This window comes from Gymnoscopelus braueri (genome assembly GCF_963280865.1).
Source record: "Gymnoscopelus braueri genome assembly, chromosome: 2".
Lineage (NCBI taxonomy): Eukaryota > Metazoa > Chordata > Actinopteri > Myctophiformes > Myctophidae > Gymnoscopelus > Gymnoscopelus braueri.
The window spans coordinates 2819680-2840035 of NC_137604.1; the positions used below are offsets into that span (position 1 = coordinate 2819680).

The window sequence follows — 20356 nt, forward strand, 5'->3', positions numbered from 1 at the left end:
GAGGGGCTTGACTCTGAGGGGGAGGGGCTTGGGAAGCACAAGTTCAACTGGAATTACAGGGTCGTGTCTGAAAAAGCTCTCTTGAACGCTGTCGCTGGATGATGACATCATATGAAAACGCTCTTCCGAACGCTGTCGCTGGATGATGACATCATATGAAAACGCTCTTCCGAACGCTGTCGCTGGATGATGACATCATATGATGGTTTTTGCATGTTGTTTGATGGGGGTGGAGGAGGAGGGAGGGAGGGAGGCGGGGTGAACTAGAGGCAGCGCTGTGATTGGTGGGCGGTTGGCGGTCAGTGGGCGGTGGTGGTGGGGGCGGAGCCACCGTACTCCGGGTTAACGAATGAGAAGCCTCGGAAGTCGTCCTGCTCCAGGTTGGAGATGAGCTCATGGTCTGTGGGAGGAGTCAGCACGGGGGGGGTGACGAGTAAAGAACCTGTCAAAGTTCTCACCGTCACGCCCACACTGCCATGGAGAGAGAGAGACATAGAGACATAGAGAGAGAGAGAGAGAGAGAGAGAGAGAGAGAGAGAGAGAGAGAGAGAGAGAGACATAGAGAGACATAGAGAGAGAGGGAGAGAGAGAGAGAGAGAGAGAGAGAGAGAGAGAGAGAGAGAGAGAGAGAGACAGAGAGAGAGAGAGAGAGAGAGAGAGAGAGAGAGAGAGAGAGAGAGAGAGAGAGAGAGAGAGAGAGAGAGAGAGAGAGAGAGAGAGAGAGACAAGAGAGAGAGAGAGAGAGAGAGAGAGAGAGAGAGAGAGAGAGAGAGAGAGAGAGAGAGAGAGACAGAGAGACAGAGAGAGAGAGAGAGAGAGAGAGAGAGAGAGAGAGAGAGAGAGACATAGAGACAGAGAGAGAGAGAGAGAGAGACAGAGAGAGAGACATAGAGAGAGAGAGAGAGAGAGAGAGAGAGAGAGAGAGAGAGAGAGAGAGAGAGAGAGAGAGAGAGAGAGAGAGAGCACGAAGAGAGAGAGAGAGAGAGACATAGACACAAAGAGAGAGAGACAGACAGACAGACAGACAGACAGACAGACAGACAGACAGAGAGAGAGAGAGAGAGAGAGAGAGAGAGAGATGAAAGCATGGAGTGAGTATGATGGATGGATGAAGGAAAAAAAGACGACAAACAAACAAACAAAAGAGAAAAAAAGATAAATACAACTGAAACATGATGTCAACCAATCAAATCATTCACAGCCTGGACTGTGTGGATTTACATTGGTCCATTATCAGCCAATGACATCTGGGTTTAAAAACATTGGTGGACTGCTCCGGCCAATGGCAGCCCAGCCGTTGGCCCGGAGCAGTGACCAATGGGATGGCTGGGTTGAGCGGCGGTGTGGATGAGGGAGAGCCAATCACTGTTCAGCTTACTGATATATACCTGAGATTACAAAGTACTCTGTGTGTGTGAGCGTGCGTGCGTGCGTGCCTGTGTGTGTGTGTGTGTGTGTGTGTGTGTGTGTGTGTGTGTGTGTGTGTGTGCGCGTGTGTGCCAGGGTTTCCGCTAGACCATTTTTGGGCCGGCCAACTTGACCGACGGGATTATATTTTACCGGCCAAAGAATACATTTATCGGCCATAGCATAATTAAGGTCACATGCGTGTTTGCAGATGCGTGCACCCAACTGATCATTACACCTCGTTACGTTAGCGCTGCGCTTCTCTCCACTTTGTCACAGGATGCAATCTAGTTTTTATAGTTAACTAAATGACATCTATCTGCTCCATCACGCAGAGATTGCCAAAAAATAACTGAATAAAGTTGCCGTGAGGGAACTGCTACACCATACCATACGTCGCACAGTATAAACAACTTAACCCATTAAGACCTGGAACGCATCTGTGTCACTTTAGATTTCTTAGGCTATTCAAAAATAGCAGATATACAAGCTCATAGCGCGGCACCGAGTGCCGCGCTATGAGCTTGTAGATCTGCTATTTTTGTTAAATCGTGAAAAAAAAAATATATATTTTTTTTTCTTCAAAAAACAGGATTTAAAAACCGGATTTAGAAAACATTTTTTGAATCGGCCTCAGGTCTTAATGGATTAATATATGTTCTGGGCTTTACATCTCATTCAGCCGTAATATGCGAAACCTTTTGTTTTGTTTCGTTAATGTTATACATGAATGATGGTGCAAAGGGAGGTTGATTACTTGCCTCAGTTGCCTGGAATGTGCGTCACCAACTTTCACCACTTTATCCATTGCAGACAGACAGTCACTGTGCTTGCTCGTATAATATCCACGACCCATACGAGTTCTGGTTTTGACGGGTTTTGTTATTGTCAATTGGGTCCGGCTTGGTTCATATTCTATCACTTCGGGACCTCGGTTCTGTTTATCAACACCCGAGCGAACCACCCGTACGCAGCGCTGATTAGTTGACGCAGTCAGCTGTGTAAAGCTTCATTTGTGCTTTGCCGTATGGCGGTGTTGTTGCTTATCGACAATAGCAGACATACAAGCTCACAGCACGTTGCGACGTGTTGTGAGCTTGAAGGTCTGATATTTTCAACGCGCAACACCATGGTACGAAGAATAGGTTGATCTATCAGATAACTGCAGCGCAGAGCTTACTGTCTGTGAGACACAGCAGCAGCAGGAGGCTTTCTGGAATGAACCCGCACTGACATCGTCAGATCATATGATAAAAACTTTAAATGATCATGATGGGTTTTAACACATTAACCGCCAAGAACGTAGTCCTACGGTCCGTTAAATCCAACTGTTAAGCGCCGAGACCGTAGCCCTACGGTCCACGGTCTTTTCGCGCTAAAAATTTCCGGGTGCACTTTCGGATTTTTTTTGATCCACTTCCGTTTCCGGTTTGATGACCGGAAACGGTATTATTTGGGATCCGGTTTTGACGATCACGTCCGCCCTCGTTCTACAGACGAAACTGAAACTCAATTCTCTTCCTGTAGTTTTTTCTCCTCGCATTTCACTGTTTAACGTAATCCGCTCTAACTACAACATGGATGCCCCGTTTGACACGTGGTTTTCACTGGGAGATACAGTGGGATGTCGCGGATGTAAACAGACCGTGTACGGCTCAATCTTAAGGATTTTAACAAGATCTATGGCGACATGAAAAAAACAAAAAAACAGCAAAAACACCTTGGCACTGGTGAGTACATTATGAGATTAACCTCTGGCGGTCGATGTGTTAATAATAGGCTGAAATGATAAAATAGCCTAATAACAGCATTTTCCCAACCAGCCACGGTGGTCGGTGATGTTCATAATTAACGGCCAATTAAACATTTTATCGGTCAATGGACGATAAATACCGGCTAACGGAATCACTGGTGTGTGTGCGTGTGTGCGTGTGTGTGTGTGTGTGTGTGTGTGTGTGTGTGTACTCACAGCTTTAGGTTTGAAGGGCGGTTGCACCTCCTTGCTCTCCAGTTTGTCCCAGTCGATGTAGCGGAAGAAGGCGTGTTCTTTGATGTCCCGCTCCCCCTCGGGACCACAGCCCAGACGCTTAGCCGGGTGCTTAGTCATCAGCTACACACACACACACACACACACACACACACACACACACACACACACACACACACACACACACACACACACACACACACACACACACACACACACACACACACACACACACACACACACACACACACACACACACACACACACACACACACACACACACACACACACACACACACACGCACGCACACACACAGACACCTTTAGCCACAGGTACGAGGTAGAAACCCTTCTCCCACTCAGCAGACCTACAGACCAGTGGTGTGTTCTAGATTGTTTTTGGAGGGTATACTATAACTATTCCCCCCCTAGTTCCTCCCACACGCACGGCACGCACGTGCGTATAATTCATTAACCCATTAAGACCTGAGGCGAGATTCTTTAAAAAAAAATCTAAATCCTAATAGTTTTTTGAAAAAAATATAAAAAATATTTTTTCGCGATTTTTCAAAAATAGCAGATCTGCAAGCTCATAGCGCGGCACTCGGTGCCGCGCTATGAGCTTGTAGATCTGCTATTTTTGAATAGCCAAAGAAATCTAAAGTGACACAGATGCGTTCCAGGTATTAATGTGTTAATGTAAAAAAATTGCACGCGCTCCGCGTGCGCTTCTGCCCCGCACAAACTCGGCCAGACCCACTCAGGCCCAGTTTCACAGTAACACTGAGTACACTTACAATATGCTTTGTGCTGATTTTCTACTGTTTCCAATGTTAATCACCCTGTAACTCAACCACTTGGGAGCTGCTTTTAGCCTTAGATGCATTTAAAAAATTTAATTTATTTATTACCATAGAATAGTGCAAGGAATGTTATAAATAAATGCTGGTTAGGCTTATCAGATATAATAGCAGTGTTAACACCGAGCCTTCCTGTATCTATTACAGAATAGCATTAACTTGGCATTGAAGACACAAACTGTATTGAAGATTCAAGATTTTGCTGTGCTATGACGGGCAATTTGAATACTAATGAAGTACTCAATTTAGTGACCTATGTTCAATGAATTGAATGGCAGGTCATTGAAATGTGTGAATTCCTTCGCCAGTAGCTATTAATTATCACCTCAAGAACAATAGCCACACACATGATAAGCCTTCACCTCAGAGTTGGACTAGTCAGACGGTCAGACGGGCCCCCAGCCCAGCCACTCCTGGGTGCAGCGTATCATTGAGTATCAGATACGCCGTTTCGAACTGTTTTTGGATGTATACGGTGGCGACGGAAAAAATCTGCAGGCCACACAGCGTATACAGCGTACCACGGTAGAACACACCACTGTGTTCTAGGGGCGGCCATAGCTGAGTGGTTAGTGAGCCCGCCTAGGGAGCCAGAGGCCCTGGTTGCCCCAGGTTCGATTCCAGGCCAGGCCAGCATATGTGTCGATGAAATGAAATTTGTCCCTGAGCAAGACTCTTAACCCCTAATTGCTCACAGGTTCTCATTGGAAACAAGACCGCAAGGACTTTCATGAACGACCTGTTAAAAGGAATTATCCTTATCCTTTATGCTACAGACTTCAGAAGATGTAACCCAGGTAAAGTAATGCGTCACTCTGCAAGTTTAACTAAAGTTTTCCACCTGTCCACATTTTTCTTCTGGCAATTTTTTGCATCTCGATAAACTTTTCATTAAATCGATTGAAATCGTCACCAGTTTGAATCGATTTTGATCGATTTATGATAAACCGTTACATGCTTAATTAACATACTGTAACATACAGATTGGACAACATTTTTATTCACTTTATTAATTAAAAAAAAAGTTAAATTTTGAGCTATTGTTTAATGTACAATAGTAATAATACTTCATACTTCTACTCCATTTCATCTCAGAGGCAAATATTTTCCTTTTTACTCCACAATTGTTTGAAAACTTTAGTTACTAGTTACTTGGTAGATTTAGATTATTGTTACAAAACATACATTAACCACTTCAGCCCTATATATACACTTCAGCTATTTGACAATAGCAGATCTTGCAGACCTGCAATTTTCAAAAGATTTATTTTACATTTTGAACGCTTGTGAAATGGGTCGTTCTGCATAGCGAGAACCATCAAATAGGAACCAACATATATGACCATATATAGGCATTGAAACTTTAAACTCGACGTGTGCATCGGTGAGGACGCAAGGACCGAGTGCAGAGTCCGGCGTCCAGTTGGTTGTCCAGAGTGTGTGTCTGTGTGTCTGTGTGTGTGTGTGTGTGTGTGTGTGTGTGTGTGTGTACTCACTCCCTTGCAGATGGCTACAGCCTCTTTACTCATGGCTTTAGGGTAGGAGACGTGATGCTCCATGATGGACTGAAACAGCTCATCCTCGTCCTCCCCGTCGAACGGAGGCTGAGGAGGGACAAACACAACCGTCATGTATTTACTGTGAAATGACAGGGAAATGTACACACACACACACACACACACACACACACACACACACACACACACACACACACACACACACACACACACACACACACACACACACACACACACACACACACACACACACACACACACACACACACACACACACACACACACACACACACACGTACCTGTCCTGCTAGCATCTCGTACAGCAGAACTCCGTAGGCCCACCAGTCTACAGACCTACCATAGGGCTGGTAGGCTATGATCTGTGGGAGAGGAGAGGAGAGGAGAGGAGAGGAGAGGAGAGGAGAGGAGAGGAGAAGAGAGGAGAGGAGAGGAGAGGAGGCTCATCGGTGCTCAACAACTTGCAGTGGTGGAAAGTAACCAAGTACATTTACTTAAGTACTGTACTTAAGTATCAACTTCCCATACTTTTACTTCTACTCCACTACATCTCAGAGGCAAATATTGTACTTTTACTCCACTACAATTATTTGAAAACTTAGTTTCTAGTTACTTTGCAGATATAAATGATGATATTATGAAACATACATTAACCACTTTAACCCCTTCTTATACCTAGGCTATATTTGAAAATAGCAGATCTACAAGCTCACAACGCGTCGCGTCGCATCGCGACACATTGTGAGCTTGTAGGTAGGCTATTTTCAAATATTTTAGTACTTTTAGCACTTTAAGTACATTTTGATGCCAATACTTTTGTACTTTTACCTAGTGAATTTTGAATTCTGGACTTTTACCTGTGACAGAGTATTTCTATATTGCAGTATTGGTACTTTTACTCAAGTAAAGAAGTTGAGCACTTTTTCCACCACTGACAACTTGCATCAGAGAAAATAATAACACCACTGGTCACCACTGGTCTGCACTTGTTTTATTGTTTTTCAGGGGTGAGTCACCCCTGAAAAACAATGAAACGCATGCAGACCAGTGCAGCGCTACAGTAGATTTCATTTTATTTGGGTAGTGAAGTGTCCAGGTATTATTATCTTCTAGGATTCAAAATGACTTTGTCATTTCCTTTTGCAAGCATCAGAAAACAAAGATTGTGCTTCTCCTAGAACAAAGACAGCGCTGCCTGCGACACATTGTGAGCTTGTAGATCTGCTATTTTTCGGTCAACGGCACCAGTGCAACGAAGTGTGAATCAGGCATAGCTCTATCTCTAACCCATAAACCTGACTGATAAATGTCTACCCGGATCTTTTTATAATTGTAAACCTATCACAAAAAATCTGCTTTAACCATAACACACACACACACACACGTGTACCTCGGGGGCGATGTAATCAGGGGTTCCACAGAAGGTCTTGGTGGTGACTCCATCCAACATGTTCTCTTTACACATGCCGAAGTCTGCGATCTTTATGTGACCCTCAGCGTCTAGCATCACGTTGTCCAGCTTCAGATCCCTGCACACACACACACACACACACACACACACGCACGCACACGCACACACACACACACACACACACACACACACACACACACACACACACACACACACACACACACACACACACACACACACACACACACAGCAGATAAGTATTAATAAAAAAACTATATTATAGACAAGAGTGCACATAACTGGTGCGCAAGTGCGCATGCGTGATCAAGGTTCAAGGTTACTTTATCGTGTCTCCCGTGGGAGAAATGTGTCTTGGACACACAGACCAGCAGCATACACAATACCATACAGTACAGGACAAAAGACAAAAAACATTTGTTGATCAAAATAAATGTTGCGCGGCAGATCGAACGAAAAGCGCACTGCAGCCGCCCGGTACCAACAATTTATTTATAGCATCAGTTACTAGCTCCGGTGTCACAGACTTCAAATACCTATTGATTGATTGAATACTTTATTAGTCGAAAATGTAAACGGCAACGTGTTACAGTCAGACATTTAGGTTAAAAGGATAACACAAAAAAAGTCCTGGGGACTTGTTTCCATCGTGGTCCTCTATCCTGTAAGTAGACAAAAAAATAAAAGTAGTGTTGTCTATTCATTACGAGTGGCTCTTATTCTGAAATCCACATTTTTCTAGAGGAAGTCTGTTTCTGTTGAAACCAAGCTGTCATGATGCTGAGACTATGAACTCCAATGTAATCAAGAACCCACGTGGATCAAACACGTGATGCCACCTTCTGAAACCTGGTTCTACAGTAACGCAAAAAGCCTATCACATGAGTGAAATAGGCTCCACCCCACCCAACCGCCCCTCCTCTCTCTCTCGCTGATCGAGCTCTAGTCTGACGTCACACAACAACAAAAACAAAACGGCTGCGAATTGGACTGACATCACGGTACGTCCAGTCCATATATGGACATATCTGCACGCCCGCCACCCCCACCTTAAAACCTCACCTAGGAGTAAAGCGTATAAAATGCAGCGTTTCATCTGAACGTTACTCATTTTGCGTGGAAGAAGACATTTCATCGACAAAACAAACAAACAAACAAAGCGAACTAACAAACAAACAAACAAACATGGCCGAGGCAGCGGAGCTCCAGAAGATGAAACTGGCCGAGCTGAGGCAGGAGTGTGAGACCCGAGGGCTGGACGCCAAGGGCAACAAGGCGGAGCTGGTGGGCCGCCTGCAGGCCCACCTGGAGGGGCACGGCCAAGACGACGTGGTGGACGCGGTGGAACACGTCACGGAGGAGGTGGTGGAAGACGGAGACGTCGACCAAGACGTTCTCCCGACGGAGAAGACAGAGGAAGAGGAGGAGGACTTGGCCAAAGACGAAGGCGGCGCCGCCGCCGCCGCCGACGGCGTGGAAATGGACGAGAAGGAGGAGGAGGACCGCCCCGGGTCGTCCGAGAAGAAGAACGTGGTGAAGATATCTGCTCCGGTGTCGACCGGCGAGAAGCTGCTGCAACGAGCCAAGCGCTTCAACATGCCCACGTCGGCCGAGAGCAAGAAGGCCGTCCGCGACGCCAGGTTCGCGTTACCCGACCTTCACCACCACCACCACGACGTCGTCCACGCCGCTCAAAGTCCTTCTTCTTCTTCTTCTCCAGCAGGGGGCGCTGTCCTCGGAAGCAGCAGCAGCAACAACAACAACGGTGACTCCGCCGCGAGCGTGGACCAGCTGAAGAAGCGCGCCGAGCGGTTCGGAGCGGTTTCCGCCGCCCTGCAGCAGCAGGCCGAGGGGGAGGAGAGGCTGAGGAAGAGGAGGGCCAGGTTCGGGTTCGGGAGCCTCGCCGAAGGCACCGAGCAGACGGCGGAGGCCAAGAGACGCAAGCGGGTCGAAAGGTTTAGAAAGGTTTATTAAGGGAATAATCAGATTTATGGTCATTTATGGTCAAGAATTGAAAGTGGTTAAATGTCTGAAAATACACATTAACATGAATCCATCACTGATGACAGTGTCTGTCTATGAAGCCATCTATGAAATGTATGAAAAGTTTAATCTGCAACACAATGTTATACAACATGTAGTGGGGGTCCCTGCTTCATCTCTCTCTTGGCCTGAAAAACGTTGACGACTCCTGATTTAGTCCAGTGCTTCTCGACGTCAGGTCCGTGGACCACCAGGGGGTCCAAGTGGACCCTTTACGGGTCTGAAACTATGAATTAAATAAACACCAACCCTAACCCTTTTATAGTGTACAAAACTGGTATCAAATGGTGGTCCGGGGCCTATAGTGCCATAGACCGTAAAATACATATGGACAGCGTCACGCCATTGGTTTCTACAGACCGGAAATTAAGCCTATTTTGCAGCGAGGGCGGGTCTTCACTCTGTTGAACCAGTAGAAACCCTAGAACAGGGGTCTTCAACAGGGGGTCCGGGACCCCTAGGGGGTCCTCAGAGTTACTACAGGGGGGCCGCCAAATCTTTGTGTGATATGATTTTTTTCTTTTTTACATTAACCACTTGAACCCTATCATCCCTTTTCTGAGGAGAACTTTGGCCAAAAATAGCAGATCTACAAGAGAGCTTGTAGATCTGCTATTTTTGGCAAAAAAATGTAGGTGTAAAAGGAAAAAAGAGCAGACCAAGTAAAAAAATATAAGTTTAATCTGAAACACAATTTTATACAATATAGAGTCCCTGCTTCATCTCTCTCTCAGCTAGGGGGTCCTTGGCCTGAAAACATTGAAGACCCCAGCCCTAGAAACACACCCTACTTTATCATTAATTTTAAAACGAATGGGACCATAATTTATCAAAACGCATATCATGGTGATTGAAAGAAGACTTTAAACTAGCGACTGGAAGCATATAGTATTTATGTTTATTAAGGTAATAAAATCAAGTCTATGTATATTAATTGAATACCAAGGCCCTCATTGGAAACAAGTCCGCAAGGACTTTTATGACCGGACCTGTTAGACAAAGTATTTTAAATGTAACTGTGCTGTTTTACATTTTTTGCCTAATAAAATATTCAATCAATCAAAGTCTAAAGTTCGGCCAAAAACCCATCCGCTTGAATAGAGCCCAATTGCTTCTGACAGCAGCAGGGGTGAAACAGCGAGACTTACAGGCCATTCATATGAACTGTCACACTTCCTATATAGACTCAATTCACAAGCCGGATGCTGGCCCCTTGCCCAGTGCACATCATACCTTTTTAATATCATTGAAATGAAAAGGTTGATAAATGAGCGGTATAATTATATAACGTGAGACGTTCACACTTTTCTACAAATCACTGGACCGATCAGCCGTAAATAAAGATTGATTGATTGACGCAGGGGTCTTCAACGTTTTCAGGCCAAGGACCCCCTAGCTGAGAGAGATGAAGCAGGGACCCCCTCTATATTGTATAAAATTGTGTTTCAGATTTAATGCAGAAAACTTTTGTTGCTCTTTTTTCCCTGTACACACCTATAACTCTTTTCTCCAAAAATAGCCGATCTACAAGCTCACAACTCGTTGTGAGCTTGTAGATCGGCTATTTTTGGCTAAAGTTCTCCTCAAAAAAGGGATGCTAGGGTTCAAGTGGTTAATGTAAAAAAATCAAAACATATCACACAAAGATTTGGGGGACCACCTGTAGTAACTCTGAGGACCCCCTAGGGGTCCCGGACCCCCTGTTGAAGACCCCTGAACTAGAGGTTTGGGCCGCTTGATCAAAATAAAAGAGATTAATTGTACAATATGTAAGTACTTTGAAGGCGGGGAAAGAAGCCTAGATTATAGCCAGAGCTCTGATCAACAGTCTGGGGCAAGTGTCGGGGCAAGTGGAGTGTCCGTGTGTTGAGTCACCAACCTCTGACACATTTTGGAGGTCATTTCAATTAAAGTAGTAGGATTCTTGTGCAATGTAGGCCAACTTAGTACCTCCACAGTTTGTTAAGACATTTTCATCACAGTATCGTTCCTTTCTCTGTCTATGTTTGACCAACCCATTAGGACCCGAGGCAGATTCAAAAGATGTCTTCTAAATCCTAACTTTTTTTTTGTTGAAAAAACATGTGTTGCTATAATATCAGTGGTTCTCATACTTTTTTCATGTCAAGGACCCCCAAAATGATATGTATTTGGCCGCGGACCCCCATCTCAAAATGTTTTTGTTCCAGGGACCCCCCAGAAGCAAAGATTTGAGTTACAAATGTTCACTTTAAAAAAAATATATATATATATATATATTCAAAGATTTGCAAAAATGAGAAAAAAGATTAAAAAAAAATAGCAGATCTACAACCTCATGAGCTTGTAGATCTGCTATTTTTGAATAACCAAAGACATCTAAAAATGACACAGATGAGTTACAGGATTGAATGGGCTAAATCAGGAACATTGCAAGTCTGGAATGCATGCCCCGCCCAGTTACGGGTTACCCGCTGCACACACACGTCAGTGTACCTGTTGTACCCATCTGTGTCCCTTTTACGCCCAAATATGGAGATCTATGTATCTTCTGTCTGCCTGCCTGCTTGTGTCTCTTTTATGACCATATATGGAGATCTCTGTATCCTGTCTGTCCTTTTCCCCTTTATTTCCCTTCATGAGATCCATGACGTCATCACTATGCCCATGTTCGGGCATATCGGTCCGATTGGCCGGTTCTGGACAAAGCGCCTGTCCGACCCATGATCTTGGTACCTACAGTAGCACTGGACAATTCCTTTCCTTTTAACAGGTCGTTCATGAAAGTCCTTGCGGTCTTGTTTCCAATGAGAACCTGTGAGCAATTGGGGTTAAGAGTCTTGCTCAGGGACAAATTTCATTTCATCGGCACATATGCTGGGATAGCCTGGAATCGAACCTGGGGCAACCAGGGCCAGCTCTGGTTCCCTAGGCGGGCTCACTAACCACTCAGCTATGGCCGCCCCAACGATGTCAGTCTGCTATGATGTCAGAAATCTGACAGGCATGTGCATATATGGGCATCATTTCGGCAAACACACACTACTAGGCTTGTTTGATATTTATTGAGCGGTGCAACCGCTCCTATAAGAGGGTTTAGGACCCATCCGTGGTGAAAGTTTTTCTTTCCGTCGTGAAATTTGTCTTTCTCTGTGACGCCATGTTGTGGAAAACACGCCCATAGGCTAAGCTTTGCAGGACGTGCTGGATTGGCTAGCGAGACACATGATGAAATTAACTTCAAACTTCGCAGACGCGCTGTGATTGGCTAGCGAGACGCATGATGAAATGAATAATAATGTAAAAAATGTAAGCACGTCACTTCGCAGGACGTGCTGTGATTGGCTACCGAGATGCATGATGAAATTAATAACTCATAAATAGCACCGCTCACTTCACACTGGGTGTGATTATTTTTCCATACTCCTGATATTTCAGTAAAAAAATAAACAGTTTCACAATATTATCATCCAAAAATTTACAGCAAAAAAAATAAGAAAGAGAATTGTAAGAATAAAAAAAAAAAAAAAAAAAAAAATACTGCAAGACCACGACTTCTGAGTGGGGCGTTTGAGTGACATTTATCAAATGAACAAATAGCAGATCTACAAGCTCACAACACCTTTGCATTGTAACGTGATGTTCCTTGTAGATCAGCTATGTTCACTATTTGACGTAGCATGAAGTACCGAGGGTTTATTTAAGTGGTTTAACCTTCTGTCACTGACACTCTGTCTCTCATTGGTTCAGAAACCTGCCTACCAGTGACATCATCGATAGGGATTCTAAGCAAATAGAAACTACAGCAATTATCTTCCAGGACATTTAGCTGAAATAGAAGCCATTGTTCTGGTATTATTTATTAATAAAAAAAGGGGGGGTTGTAATCTTGTTTGAAATGACCAAACCTGATAACAGATGATGTCACTGGTAGGTAAGTTTCTTTTGATTGATTGATTGAATACTTCATTAGTCATAAATGTAAACAGTACAGAGGTACAGTCAGACATTAAGGCCAAAAGGATAACACAAACAAGTCCTGGGGACTTGTTTCCATTGTGGTCCTATGTATTCAATTCATCAACAGTCTGAACAGCCCTCCTCTGAGACACAGAGTGAGTAGACACAGAAATGGTGTCATATTATGATGAGCATTAGTGAGGAGCTATTATATGAAGAAAGGTTGAAAATGGGTGAAGTGCTCCTTTAAGAGAAACATAGTGTACATATGTGTAAAAACAACTTCTAAACATGTCTAGTTGAGCCAAAATAATCAACCTCTTAAAGCAGTGACGCAGTGTTACATCAACATTTGTGACTGATAGAGACACACAGGGACTACAAATTTCACGCCCACTTTTGAGACAGCGCCGCTACTCGAGGTCCGTTAGAACGATGAACTGCAGCTGCCAATGCATTCCCTATGAGAGGATATGAAAGTTAGCCTACTTTTAAAATTATCCTGCATTAACTGAAGACGATATTGATTTAAATAAAAATATGTTTCCAAATGTATGGAGTGTCTTTGTCAACATATCTTCTTGTTTTCTTAATAGTTGATGTGTTTAATTGACATTAGAGGGGGTATTTAATTTGCTACTTTAACGAGTTACCCATAATGCTAACACAGCAGAGGGTAGACAGCAGACGGGCATTTCAGTGACATCACTGTCTTTACGAGTGCCGAGCGCCGACCAGTGGCGTACGCACTGTAGAGGCAGGAGAGGCGGTCGCCTGCCCAACTAAGATCTCGCCTCCCCTAAAAAAAAAAAAATAACCCGAAAATGTGTCATTGCGTGCTTAATGTCCTCAAAGTCACGCATCCAACAAGCTTCGAACTGAGCAGATTGGACCTTCTGTTCCAGAGATAATGACCAAAACCTATTGAAAACGGCCACTTTCGCCAGTTTTCTGGGTATTGAAAACCTCAAGGGATGCGTCCGTGACGTATATACCATGCGATATAGATCTCCGATGCTAGCGATTTTGACATACTGATGGAGTATATTATAGTATATTGTGGGTAGTATATCGAGATGAAAGATATGGGACATTAAAAAGGACAAATGAAACAAATGGGACAGATTATTAGAACACAAAAAAAATCGCTACAGCCTCAGTAGTTAACCAGTGAAATGACGGTATTTTACAATGCCTCTCATAGAGATTGCATTGAGAGCTGCGGTTCATCGTTCTAACGGACCCCGAGTGTCAAAAGTGGGCGTGGATTTGTAGGCCTTCCGCTTCCGGCCGTGTGTCTCTATCAGTGGTGGAAAAAGTACTCAAATTCTTTACTTAAGTAAAAGTACCAATACTGCAATATAAAAATACTCTGTTACAAGTAAAAGTCCAGAATTAAAAATGTAATTGAGTAAAAGTACAAAAGTATTGGCATAAAAATGTACTTAAAGTACCAAAAGTAAAAGTACTAAATATTTGAAAATAGCCGATCTACAAGCTCACAACGCGTCGCGATGCGACGCGTTGTGAGCTTGTAGATCTGCTATTTTCAAATAGCCTAGGTATAAAATAGGGCTAAAGTGGTTAATGTATGTTTCATAATATCATAGTTTATATCTGAAAAGTAACTAGTAACTAAAGTTTTCAAATAATTGTAGTGGAGTAAAAGTACAATATTTGCCTCTGAGATGTAGTGGAGTAGAAGTAAAAGTATTGGAAATTGGAAATACTCAAGTAAAGTACAAATACCTCAAAATTGTACTTAAGTACAGTACTTGAGTAAATGTACTTGGTTACTTTACACCACTGGTCTCTATACAACAGGTCACACATTCAGGGGCGGACTGGCCATTTGGCATACCGGGCATATACCCGGTGGGCCGCTGGGCCACCCAAAAAAAAACAACAATATTCATCCCTGGCACTTTGGTCCCAACCGGCCCACCACCCCCCCGTTGATAAAACGGTCCGGGGGGTGGTGGGCCGGTTCGGACCAAAGTGCCAGGGATGAATATTGGTCCCAGTCCGCCCCTGCAGACATGTCAATGTAACACAGCAACCACAGAGCATCTAAGGTCATGGTCACAGGAAGAGAAGAGGAACCAAACGCACTGAGATGAAACCAAACAGTAATAATGAGTGATATAAATGCACATTCAGTAGAGTAACGTAGTCCAGGACATTCTGAACTGGACATGAACTGGACATTGTGGACAGATATGCGTGTCGCAGATAGGCACAGACTTTTTTTTGTTTTTTTTCCGTAACCACTTCAACCATTATTTTATACTTTAACTCAGGGGTCTTCAACAGGGGGTCCGGGACCCCTAGGGGGTCCTCAGAGTTACTACAGGGGGTCCGCCAAATCTTTGTGTGATAGGATTTTTTTTTACATTAACCACTTGAACCCTAGCATCCCTTTTCTGAGGAGAACTTTAGCCAAAAATAGCCGATCTACAAGCTCTCAACGCCTTGTGAGCTTGTAGATCTGCTATTTTTGGCAAAGAGGTGTAGGCAAAATAGGTGTAGAGGGAAAAAAGAGCAGACCACGTAAACAAAAAATGTTGAATCTGAAACACAATTTTATACAATATAGAGGGGGTCCCTGCTTCATCTCTCTCTCTCTCTCTCAGCTAGGGGGTCCTTGGCCTGAAAACGTTGAAGACCCCTGCTTTAACTATTCGAAAATAGCAGATCTACAAGCTCATAGCGCGGCACATGAGCTTAGATCTGCTTTTTTTTGGAATAGCTAAAGTATAAGATAATGCTTAAAGTGGTTAAAATCTAAAATGACAGATGCGTTCCCGGTCTTCATGGGTTAACGCTCTATCAAGTAGAGTGTTAACCCATGAAGACCGGGAACGCAACTACAGTGTCACACAAAACCATCACAAATAGAACATCTACAGCAGCCTGGAAATCTACTTTCAACTGGTCTCAATTATATATGGACATGTTACGTGTTTAACGCCCACCCACCATCCGTCCCTCTGTCCACCCACCAGGTCATTTTAACAGTATTCTGAAAAATGTATGTTTCTATATCAGTTGTTCTCAACTTTTTTCATGTCAAGGACCCCCAAAATGATATGTATTTGGCTGCGGACCCCCATCACAAAATATTTTGTTCCAGGGCAGGGACCCCCCAGAAGCAAAGATTCGAGTTAAAAATGTTCGCTTTAAAACAATGTACATTCAAAGATTTGCACACATTTTCACGATTTTTCTAAAATAGCAGATGAATAGCCAAAGTCTAAAATAATGGTTTTTAGCTCAAATCAAAAAATGACACAGATGCGTTCCAGGTCTTAACACATTCCATGCCAGACGTTAATCTCATAATGTACTCACCAGTGCCAACGTGTTATTGTTGTTTTTTTCACGTCGCCACAGACCTTGTTAAAATAAGATTGAGCTGTGCACTGTCTGTTTACATCGGCGACATTTCACTGAATCTACCAGTGAAAACCACGTGTCAAACGGAGCTCCATGGTTGTAGTTAGAGCGGTTTACGTTAAACAGTGATATGCGAGGAGAAAAAACTACAAGGAGAAAATTGAGTTTCAGTTTCGTCATTAGAACGAGGGCCGACGCGATCGGCAAAACCGGATCCCAAATAATTCTGTTTCCGGTGTTCAAACCGGAACCGGAAATGGATCAAAAAATTCCGAAAGTGCACCTGGGGTGAAATCAACGCGAACCGGCGGTTCGCGTAGATCTACGCGATTGGCACGCTGCGGCTTTAAATAGGTTCGCGTAGATCTACGCGATTGGCATTCAATGTGTTAATGGGTTAATAAAAAAGGATTTATACGCATATTGAAGTCATTCAAACTAAGTGTAACAACAACAACAACAATGAGAATACAACATATTATATGAACAGTAAACAGACTCACCGATACACGATGCCTTTAGAATGGAGGAAGAACAGTCCAATGGCTATCTCTGCTGCATAGAACCTGTGTGTCACACACGCACACGCACACGCACACACACGCACACGCACACACGCACACGCACGCACACACACACACACACACAGTGTCAAATCACTTGCGTGTATATTTGTGTCGTGTCACATGTGACAGTAACACACAAGCAAGCACTAATTTCATGGTGAAGTGAAAACAATACAAACTGCACGTGCGTCTGTGCACATGTAAGTGTACGCATTATTGTGTGTGTGTGTGTGTGCGTGTGTGTGCGTGTGCGTGTGCGTGTGCGTGTGCGTGTGCGTATGCGTGTGTGTGTGTGTGTGTGTGTGTGTGTGTGTGTGTAACTCACACAGCATGAGGTTCCTTGAACTTGCCGACTTGTTGGATTTGATACATCAGATCTCCTCCGTTTATATACTCCATGACAAAATACAACCGGTCCTAGAGAGAGAGAGACAGGCAGACAGACAGACAGACAGACAGACAGACAGACAGACAGACAGACAGACAGACAGACAGACAGACAGACAGACAGACAGACAGACAGACAGACAGACAGACAGACAGACAGACAGACAGACAGACAGACAGGGGTGTAAATAACATTTTCATCCAGGGCACCTCTACATTTCATTGTACATTTTTTTAACCTTACATTTATGTCACATTACGGTACATAAATATGTGGATCTTTCCCTTTAAGATCCAGTACGTCACGATGAAAACTTGAGAGAATATCTGTCTCCATTAGGACAGATGGAAAATAACTTCCCTATTCTGGGGGGGGGGGGGGGGGGGGGCATTAAGCAAAAATAGCCTCAAACAAAAACAAAAAAAACGTGTAAATCTGCTATTTTTAGCGAAGAGATTTGGTGTAGATTGAAAAAGAAGGCACCAAGTACAGTGCAATTCAGGTCTGTTTTACTTGGTATAGAGGTGGTTGAACTGATATTGATGATTCCAAATGTTATCAAAGAATTCTGCGGCACCCCTGGACTTGGGTCACGGCACCCTAGGGTGCACCCACTTTGAGAAACCCTGGTGTACAGTACCATGGTCTAGAAGCAGTGTGTGTGTGTGTGTGTGTGTGTGTGTGTGTGTGTGTGTGTGTGTGTGTGTGTGTGTGTGTGTGTGTGTGTGTGTGTGTGTGTGTGTGTGTGTGTGTGTGTGTGTGTGTGCGTGTTACCATAGTCTGGAAGCAGGAGTGTAGTTGGGTGAGGAAGGGGGGTTTCCCAGACAGAGCCAGGACCCTCTTCTCCACCATGGTACATTCTACATCGTCATCCTGGATCACCACGTCCTTCTTCAGGATCTTCACGGCGTACAGCTCCTCCGCTCCCTTGCGCTCCGCCAGCATCACCTGCAGGACGGGAGGCCTCATTACAGCTTAAAAACCCACCTCTTCCAAACAGCTTTACCCAGCTGAGGTCTAGTTAAAGCTGCACTACGTCATTTTCCTCTTCTGCACCGGATTTGAACCCGAGGTTCCTGCACGAGTGCTGACATTTGCTGCTCTCTATCACCCGAGTGACCATTTTCATTCTCTACTCACACACGGATCCGCAGATCACGTCATCCGCAGATTTCTGCCTCCATCCACTTCCTGTTTAGCGTTTTCCTGAAAACAGCTGTATCTTGAGTTGACTTTCTGCCCTGCATTTCGTGAGACATGCTATTTTTATTAACTCATTGAGTGCCATTAACGTGTTTCACGTGTTTTAGCGCTATGGTGCAACGTGCCATTAACGTGTTTCACGTGTTTTAGCGCTATGGTGCAACGTGCCATTAACAACACATTCCATGCCAGAGTTTAATCTCATAATGTACTCACCAGTGCCAGCGTTTTATTGTTGTTTTTTTGTTTTTTTCATGTCGCCACAGACCTCGCTAAATAAGTTAAAAGTGCGCGTTCATTTGGTTCTAAACACACAGCGGATCCGTGAGAAACGGCCAGCGAAAACAGTTTCCAAATCCGTGCCGCCATCTTGAAGCTACAGCCGATCAACGGTAAACAGTGATCAGCGAGGAGAAAAACAACAACCGAGAAAATCGAGTTTTAAACAGGATCCCAGACAGGAAGCGGATACGATCGAAAAAAACGGAACCCGAATAATTCTGTTTCCGACCGGAAACCGGAAACGGAAATGGATCAAAAAAATCCGGAAAGTGCACCTGGGGCAAAATCAATGGGAATCGGCGGTTCGCGTAGATCTACGCGACTGGCACGCTGCGGCTTTAAATAGGTTCGCGTAGATCTACGCTATTGGCATTCAATGTGTTAACGTGTTTTTGAAAAAAATAGAAAAAAACTAAAAAAAAAAAGAAAATCTTTTTGAACCCAAGATATCATTATCTGAAGATTTGCAGCTCCATCCACTCCTTGTTTAACTTATAACTGAAAAAGGCTGTATCTCGCTTCCTAAGCACTTTTTTTTTACTTTGAAAAAATAAAAAAATAAAAATCGTAATGGCCAGAAATAGATAATAATAATTTGGGCACTCAATGAGTTAACATGCTGTTACAAGGCAAGGGGTGGTCGTGGTTGGATTGTTTTTTTCTCTGGGTGACGCAAACTGATACCGTTGTGTGTTTACAAACGGTCAGAGGATCGATCATGATGGATATACATTTTCTCTGTGACCAGTTGAAAAGGTAAAAGAAAAAAAAAATCGAAATGCTACCATACAGATTGGACAACATTTAATTGTATTCACTAAATAAAAGTTACATAGTGCCACTTTAAGATGTCTCTCAATCCGTGCTCAACTTTTATTGTTTTATTGTTTATAGCCTTGTACTTTTCTATTGTTTTTTTTTTTCATAATAAAGTTGATTCCTTCTTTTTCTTTTTTATGTAAAGCGACTTTGAGTGCTTAGACAAATGCTACAGAGTACTGAGAGTACGTCACTGGTTCATCCCCTGGTTCGTAAAGTCATGTCTCTATGGAGAATAACATTGGGTCATCATAGAATCGTCTCATATAAGAATTGTGGTCCAAAAATAAACAAACTGTCTCTGCGATATTGTCAGGGAGGAGGTTCTGTATCGTTTATATTATATATATATAGATATTATATATTATATATAGATATAGATATTATATATTATATATAGATATAGATATTATATATTATATATAGATATAGATATTGTCAGGGAGGAGGTTCTGTATCGTTTATGATAGTCAGTCACTTATATTTGATACAGTCTGTTTCT

The 20356-nt window shown here is 43.5% G+C and overlaps 1 protein-coding gene across 1 annotated transcript in view; it reads right to left on the reverse strand.

Moving 5' to 3' along the window:
- Positions 1 to 206: 206 nt before the first annotated feature.
- LOC308075925 (protein kinase C beta type-like) overlaps positions 207 to 20356 on the reverse strand; it is an 83887-nt gene continuing 63737 nt past the window's right edge. The window contains 9 exon segments of the mRNA XM_080415942.1: positions 207 to 425; positions 427 to 471; positions 3377 to 3517; positions 5751 to 5858; positions 6071 to 6151; positions 7180 to 7318; positions 17100 to 17162; positions 17488 to 17579; positions 18325 to 18498. Of these exon segments, the coding sequence (XP_080272068.1) occupies positions 300 to 425; positions 427 to 471; positions 3377 to 3517; positions 5751 to 5858; positions 6071 to 6151; positions 7180 to 7318; positions 17100 to 17162; positions 17488 to 17579; positions 18325 to 18498 (969 nt within the window). The 3' untranslated portion in view covers positions 207 to 299.